At 43.8% G+C, this 8,435-nt stretch overlaps 1 protein-coding gene across 1 annotated transcript; it reads right to left on the reverse strand.

Moving 5' to 3' along the window:
* Positions 1-412: 412 nt before the first annotated feature.
* On the reverse strand, positions 413-5,065 carry tgif1 (TGFB-induced factor homeobox 1). Its single transcript, XM_079234458.1, has 3 exons — positions 4,915-5,065; positions 2,864-3,093; positions 413-2,065 (listed from the first exon to the last, which is right to left on the reverse strand). Exons 1-3 carry the CDS (start codon positions 4,928-4,930, stop codon positions 1,397-1,399), a joined length of 915 nt encoding a protein of 304 aa, XP_079090584.1. The 5' UTR covers positions 4,931-5,065; the 3' UTR covers positions 413-1,396.
* Between the last annotated feature and the right edge of the window lie 3,370 nt (positions 5,066-8,435).

Genomic DNA, 8,435 nt, shown 5'->3' on the forward strand with positions numbered 1-8,435 from the left:
TGTCCTCCTAGCCTTGAACGAGCCAGCGCACTCCGTTGTAAGCTGACTTACATTGACTCTATTGAGATGCAGGCACACATAAAGCCCCTTTGGCAAGAAACTGTTGACGTCTGCCATTTGCTCGTGTTAATTTATGCAGGATTATGCTAATTGGCAAGAGCTGTTGTAAACCTCTCACACACAGGAATGTCTCTGAATGCCTAACGGTAGCCTGTGGAAAGACATGAACGCTATACTATTTCTGCCCCTTTTATTTACAGAGCATTCTCACTTGATACGCTGTCCGTATCCTTAAGGGATGAATGAGTAATCTCCACAAAGTTCAGTAGGATTTACAAGAACTGTATGAATGTGCGTGATCTGAGGGATCCACAGGAGGGAGGAGCGGGAAACCAAATGATCAAATCTGAGATGTAGAAAAACAAAACTTTATTTGAATCCCATGTGACCCCTATTTGCCACAAACATTGCACAGTATGAAAAGAAATCACATCATTGGGCATCATGTCACATTAACTATACACATGGTCCTATTATACATGAAAAATGCTTTTTTGGTGATTTCAAAATTGCTGTCTTAGTCAGGTTGTAAAACAGCAACTGCAGAAAAGACATCTGTAGTGTTTAATTTTCCAGTCCACTGGCCGTCGTTTTTTTCCGCTGAGTGATGGGATGAAGGCTCAGACTAAGAACCTGCTACATTGGTCATCTGAAATATCCCTTGGTGGGGGAAGAGGAAAAGAAAAGAAACAAAAGCATAGGGGTTTTTCTTTTAAAATAGCTAAAAGTAAATTACAAAATCAAAACTATACTTATACTCATGGAAACGCATAACATGTACTACAGTAGTGAATAAGTTTGTCATAGATGCTGAGAGCAAAGTATGTTTAAGACACTGAGATGACCGTCCTCTGCCTTTAGTGTGCAAACAAACATGGCAGACTAATCATGAGCTGATCTTTGAAATGTAAAAGAGTAAACGTGTGTGGACGCGACCAATCTGTGCGATTGGTCTCGGAAGGAGGGCCGATTCCAGCTCATTCTGCGTTCTCTAAATTGATATACAGTATAATGGAAAGACATAAGACGGGCAGCATTTCTCGGATAACATTTTTGGTCCCTGTGTGCAAATAAGATACACATGTAAATACATACGCATGTATGTGAAATGAATAAAGAATTTACAGCCAAGGCACCTTGATACAGTTTTTTTTTTCAATAAAAAAACATCCTCATCAATTTGATTGGTATACCAAAAATAGAAATGATCAGGCTTTCATGTGGATTTGTTCTCTGTTGCGTGCAGACAAGTCACTGAACTCTGAGGAGTTCCCCAGTCGAGACACAAAGTCAGTCTCTAATCCCTCTTCTTCTTCTTCTTCTCCTCCTGTCACTTTTAGGAGACCAGCTGTTTGGCTTGCAACTCCATCTCTGCAGCCCGCTTCAGGGCCACATCCACCAGGAGCTGGAAGCCGCTGAAGTCTTGCGTGAGGTCTGGAGGGGTGGGGGGCGGGGTGTTGAAGAGCCCGCTGCGGGGGCTCAGGTTGCCCTCCATGCCGGTGCCGCCGAGGATGGTGGTAGTGGTGAGAGGCTTGCCGCCCTGCCCTTCCTCCTTGCACCTGAGCAGCGCCTGGACCTGTACAGCCTGCAACAGCTCAGCCGCCCTGTCACAGTTCATTCCCGGCGCCGACGGGTGGGAGGCAGTCGGGCTTCCCTGCGTTGCTGCGGTGACAGTGGTGTGACAGATGACAGACGGGCGGATGGGCACGAGCCCCGGAGAGGGGCACAAAGAGGTTGGAGAGGGTATGGAGGGAGACTCCGCCTTCCTCAGGACGCCAGGCGCAGCAGGTTCGAAGCTGGAGGGATGGAGAACGCGTTTGTCGTAGCTCTCCTCCGTACCCCCTGCCGGACTGCTGCTGTGTTTCGGGGACTGGGAGCTGTCGGAGAAGCTGTCGCCTGCTTTGCTGCCTTTCCTGGATATGGTGAACTGGTTTGGATCTTTGCCGTCTTTCCTCAGCATCTCTGGAAGAAGTCGCCGCCGTGCGTTGATGAACCAGTTGCACACCTGGAGGAGACAACCAACAACAAAACAAAAAAAGCATGGCGTGAGAAAGTTGCATTCACATCTCTCACTTATGTTCTGCCATGCAATTTAAAAAAAGAAAATCTGCTGGTACACTCATCCCCAGGTGCAGATTGCACCTGTGTTTTCAAAAGCGAAATCAAAATGAAACGCCCCCCCCTCCTCACTCTACTTCACACCAAAGGCTGTATATGTCACACCATTAGCATTTTCAACAGTGCAGAAATAAATAAAATAAAAAACAGACCAAAGATTAGGATAACTCAAAAGTATGAGAAGCTAAACATTAACTTTCAACAAAAAGTCCAGTTTGGAATTCGTAATCCTGCGTTCAAAAGAGTCTTCAATAAAAACTAATCTCCTTTGTCATAGCAGTAATCACGGCCATCGCTCTTCTCTTTTTCCTCAGTTCTCCAGGCTAGTCGTAACTAGCTCAGCTCTAACCATGTAAATGACTCTGCATTGTTCCCAGACAGCTGGGATGGAAAGGGGCTGGAGGGAGGGAAATTCCTGTCCAAGTGCCTCAGCCAAGCCCACAGCACACAGGGAGTGAGTTTACTCACGTTGTCTCAGACTTTAATGTTGCAACATAAAGCTGCTTTGGATGACCTTCAATTCACTGTTGATGTGCTGTGCTTTGTTTGTAATCTAGACAGGAAATGAGTCAGTCGAGCTGACACTTGCTTCCTCTCGACTTTTACAGTGATGCGTTTATGCTCCGAGGGCTGAGTGTTGGCAAAAGCCGAGACAATCTTATCTTTTCTTTTTTTAGGTCCATACCTGTAGTGTGGAGAGCTGCGTCTGCTTGGACAGGAGGGCTTTCTCCTGCTCAGACGGGTAAGCGTTGTAGCGGTGCTCGTACAGCCAGTCCCTCAGGATCTGAACAGACTCCTTGGGGAGATTTCCCCGCCGTTTCCTCTTCCCGCTGCTCCCGGAGCTGGATGACAGATCCAGGGGGGCGTCCACGCCGTCCTCGTCGTCCGTCTCGCTGCCCGACAGCATCATCAAACCTGCGCACGCGGGGAGACAAGTGGCATGGTGAAAAAACGAGACAAAAGAATATGTATCCTCTTATGTCAGCCACCCCGTTGCCAGTCTCCCAGCCGCTCTGCCGCAGCCGTTCGCACAAACACAAGCTGTCTGGGAGGCAGCTGATGTGTCAGAAGCAAGCTGTCAAGTTCAGCCATGTGATTCATATAAGGAGCGAGGGGAGGAGGATGTGGGAGTGAGAGAGGGGAAGAAGAGGAGGGGGGGGGGGGACGTCACAAAGGCTGGTCTGATGCTGTGTCAGTTATAAAACCTGCCTCGACAAATACAAGCCAGGTCTATTGCACAGACTGGGAGCACACCTTGCATGCTTGGATAATTAAAGCACACCGGGCTGACCACAAGAACAATCACAGTATGAAGGGAGATTATGTTTAGAAAAAAAGCAGCAGTGGGTTGTTGTTATTTTTTGTAAAGATTATACGGAGTTGGCGTTCTTTAAAGTGGCGTTTTAGGCATGTCTCATCAAAGTCAGTCATGATCAAACAGGATTTGGGCCTCTGACTTGTATTGAAAGGGAGGGGAAATACATCTGCTTCATGAACTGTTAAAACTTTGATCAGATTTTTTTTGTCAGAAATTTGTCTGTTTTTAGTGTAGTTTTCAGCCTAAAGTACTATAATATAAATAGGAACATGTGTGTTTTTGCTGCTGCTGGTATTCATGTGCACTGTTTACACATGGATGCTACGCCAGCTGCCCAGACTCCATTAAGACGTAGCAGAAATGAGAGTCAGGGGGCATTTAATGCAGTCTGCTTGGAGGCAAACTGGTGCGAAAGCAGCAAGAAAGTTCCCAAGTCTGAGCGGCCAACAGGATGAGGTAATTACGTAGGCTGGAGCGAGGGGAAGGGGGAGGGGAGACCTGTTGCAAATCAGCGTCTCCAGACTAAACAAAAGAATCCAGGGCTGCGTGCTTCTTTGTATGCGATTCAAAAGTTTCTACATGCAAAAAAAAAAAAAAACAACTACGAGTTCGCCACAAACTTCGCTCCCTTCGAAATATCGAAGTTTAAACAGAGCCATTGGGGAAAACAATGGCTTTTTTTTTTTAAAAAGGGACTGGTTTTGTAAGTTGAAGTAACTTGTAAGGGGCTTTTCTATTGTGTGTGTGCGCGCTGCACCACGAGGTCCGCCAGTGTAACAAGGCAACTTCCCACAATGGGGTCAGGGCGGTTATGAGCCGACGGTTAGGATTTAGATACTATTTAAACAAAATAAGTGGCGGAGAGATACAATATGCTAGCTACAGATACAACACGCTTGGCCGTAGCGTAAATGCAACACTTTCAGACTCTTGAACTCACAATAACAGACACAACTTTGACTCGAAACCATCACTTTCCTCTAAACTTCGACACAAATGTAGCGTCCGTGACTCCCAACGAGCTCGAGCTCAAACTGAAAGCGAGTCGCTTTTCCATTAACTTTTGGACATTTGTTTTTTTTCCTTCTTCTTCCTGTAGGCTCCTGAAATTTAGCCCAATTCCACCGTGACGAGGAAAACAACACGCATGGCGAAACTGTCTGCATGTTATTGTGCCGAAACTTGAATTAAAAACTCAAAAAAACTAAAAAAAACTCCACAAATGACGAGCAAACGTAGCTTTAATCGACTTTTGATATCGCGCCCAGCACATGGCAGAAGGAGAAAAGCCCCCTGTCATGTCTGGAGAGGAAACAATAGACTGCATGGTTTGCGTACGAGCGGAAACCGCTCCGATAAATGTCTCTGGGTATCTAAACTCGTTTCGACTTGATTTCTCTCACAAGCATCCAACCTACCCTTTTTCGTCTTCATTTCCTCCAACAAATGCCCACTTTTTCCTCGTCGAGCGCAGAAGAAAATTGCCTTTGTGTCAGTGCGGTGCTTTTCCTCTTTTCTCCAGATATCCACAGCGCGTATATCCGAAAATCCTTATTCATCAAAACTCGCTTCTTCTTCCCCCTTTTTGTTGTTGTTTTTAAACAATAAATGAGGTTTTTCTTTTCTTCTGGTCGTCCTTGTTTGGAGACGAAAGGGGGGTGGGGGGGTTACCTGAGATCTCTGCGTCCCTTCGGCTCAAAGCCCTTTTCTCATTGACTGTGTGTTTGATCCTGAGACTGGGTGACAGCTATCTTTGACAGCTGCGTGACTCAACGCACATAGATCCTCCCACCGCGGAGAGGGCAGAGGGGAAGAAAAAATCTGTGACATCAGCATGGCTTGTTCCACTGACATGGATACAGTCTAGCGAGGCTGTTCCTGCTGCAGACCCCCGCGCACAAAGCCAAACAAACACCAACACCTTGTGTATTAAATTATGAACCACAGAAAGGCGGTGGTTTAGGCGGGCGGCCCGAGTGACAACAATAACAACAACAACAGGCTGCTGGAGAGCACTGCGGACCTCGTGGTAACACACAAATAACAAGCGCGATGAAATATCACAACGTTAGTATTGATAAAGGCTTTTGTGACTTTTCCGCGTGGTATTCGATATAAATGATCGCGTTTTGTGTATTTTTGTTTTTAAATCTCCTTTGGTGTCACTTCAGTAGCCCGTTACACGTCGTGAAGAAGCATATGTGGTATTTGAATTAAAATCCACGCCGTATACCTATATTATCGTGTATAACAACAAGTGACCCATATGCTGTTTAGCGATACACGCATTGCTGTGTTTACTGCATTTTTCCCTCCAACGTTGTCCCCATGCAGCTCATTGTGTTGTATCTCTGTAGCCGCTTTTTCTTTCTCTTTCTCCGTGTGGTTTTTGTTAATTTCCTTTCAAAATGTTAACATTATCTAAAGGGTTGTGGTTCCAATTTCTCCCGGGAGTGAGAACATGTGTAAAAGCAGTATAGGTCTATGTTATAAGGGGGGTGTAAAGCCGCCCTCGTACCAGCTGGAGGTCGGTGCACCAGTTCAGGTTACTATAAAGACAACACTACAACGACCGAAGCGCTCATTTGTATGCCGTGCACAACCCTGCGACAGCTGCTGTAGCGTCGCCTCTCTGCGTGCATTTGTTCCAGACAGGCGGTCGTTTCTCCGCGTGGAGCTCAATGTCGCCCCCGCGCGTTAGTCTATGGTACTTCACTTTAATGCAAAGTCACTTGAAAAAAACTAAGATCCTCGAACTCCCTCTGGTGGTCGTTAGGCTGCTATGCGACTTAACCTGACGGTTGGTAAAACAATCAATAAAGTAGTTAGTTTGAAACACAAACAAATAACAACAACAAAGGAAAATATGATATTTTTTAGTTTTAGTTTTTAATTATGAGGCTACTTTACAGCTGCAGTTACAGTTGTAACTAACTCCACTGAGGTCATATCTATATTAAGCACCAAACACAGTGTGATTCTGTTTCAAGTGGACAAGCTGGAACAGTCAGTGTGTTTAAAATTAGAGACATGAGCGGGCCAGGCCTGCTGTCGCCCCCACAAAGTCATTATCAGCCAATACCATTATTAAATACTATGTGTCACGCCCTTCAATCTAAATAATAATGTGATAATAAGTATCATAATCACCAGTGTAATAATGAAAGGGCTAAATCTAAATACCTAATTGTGCTTGCTGAAATACATTGTTTATTTGACAGGCCTCTTAAAAGATTTTATTATTAATTTAACTGGGGGAAAAACATTAAATTCAATAAGTTGACTTTTATTGATGCTGTGAGCTTTATTTCTTTTAAATTATCATGTCAAAGGGAAGTACAACGGAGAGATGCTGTGCGAATCCAGATAATGTTCAATGCTTTTTCTTCTTAGTAAGTCTAGATGTGCCCTTTTGACCTTGACGTTTTTGATGGCATGTCATTGCTTGGAGTCACAATACTCTAGACAGCAGAAATGTGTCAAAGAGTGAGATTATTTTTTTGTCGTCAGAGGAAAGGGTAATTGCCCACTCTAATGACTTACTGTTACTGTCAGACACACGATCACCTCGCGTATACACATCTAATCCTTCACATTTGTCGACTGCTCAACACTGACGCACTGCTTCAATTAGAACATGAAAGTGGAGCTGCGTCACTTCACATTCCAACATCATGAACCACACCGGACATTAGCTAACTTGCTTTCAAAATAAAGTTGTCATTATGTCACGTAATTCTCGGAACGGGTCGTGTCTGCACAGAGCCAGAGTTTGTTTTTTTATGTACACATTACTTTGAAAATATGAAAATACATTCATCACATTAAAGTCCTGTACACTTCTATGTTATTGACATTTGATTGGGATGGAGTTGCTCAGTTTAAAAAAACAAGCACAGCTTAATTATTGTTACCTCAAGTTATCAAACTTTCACAATCAATATTTCTCATCTTATTGTCATGAGAGGAGAAACTTGTTTTCCTGCTAAGCACATTTTACTTTATATTAGTTAATAGCGACAACAACAATTATAATATCGATATAAGTATAGTAACACAGTTCCAACCAACTATGCAAAAGGTCAACATAAAGCTTATTCTAAACATGCCTATGTGCAAGTAAATTGTGTTTCATGCACAGAACTCCTTATGGTGCCGAAGAAAAGTCGATTAAACCCACACAGGTTTTTCCCATTTAACTAATTAGCCGTTGTGACTTCTAATCCAGTTGACTGCTCCAGCGATGGTCTGGATGTGCCCTATTAAAGTTGAATAATTTAAGGGAATGAGTCTGAACATGTGTTTTGTATTGTATTGACTCTTACATCATATAATAGTTTGTAGTTCATTTAGATTTTGTAATCCTCTTTGTGGAGGTCTTTTTGTGTTGAGCCACGTCAAATCTACTTAAAGCACACACTCCTTTAAAGGGGGGTCAAAAACTGACTTTATAGGCACTGTAAAATCTAATGAATTCCATGCAGGGTTTAGGCTATGCTAGTGAAAGCCAAACTTAGGGTAAGGGTACAAAAAAAACATAAGCAACAAGAAAGTACACCAAAGATGCAGTTGAAAAACATATATAACAAATTGCACATACACTTAGACGTGCTGAACATGTTTCAGCCCAGCACAGGCTACAATAAGTATATAGCTTTAAAAAAAAAAAAAAACTCACGCACAAATGTTACTTTTCGAGTTACATTGTATTCCTTTAAAACAATCTCAATAATGCTCTACTCGTCGAAAATAACTTTATTTTGAAAGCGTTCAAACGGAAAACATATCGGTTTCATTCAGTCCGACTTCACATTGTTAAAGCGGAGTGTCTTGTTACATTGTAAAGTCTAAAAGTAGGGAGGCACCCCAACAGCAAATGACGCGAGCCGTCTAAAGCGGACCTTCCGTGTTGCTCGTCTCCGGGTGTCATGGTGTCCGG

This window comes from Taurulus bubalis, assembly GCF_910589615.1.
Source record: "Taurulus bubalis genome assembly, chromosome: 18".
Classification (NCBI taxonomy): Eukaryota; Metazoa; Chordata; class Actinopteri; order Perciformes; family Cottidae; genus Taurulus; species Taurulus bubalis.

Excerpts from the sequence above, each read along its gene's own strand:
- tgif1 (XM_079234458.1), bottom strand. Across the intron at positions 2,066-2,863 it reads CGCAGCTCTCCACACTACAG|GTGTGCAACTGGTTCATCAA; the intron begins GTATGGACCTAA and ends TGTCTCCTCCAG.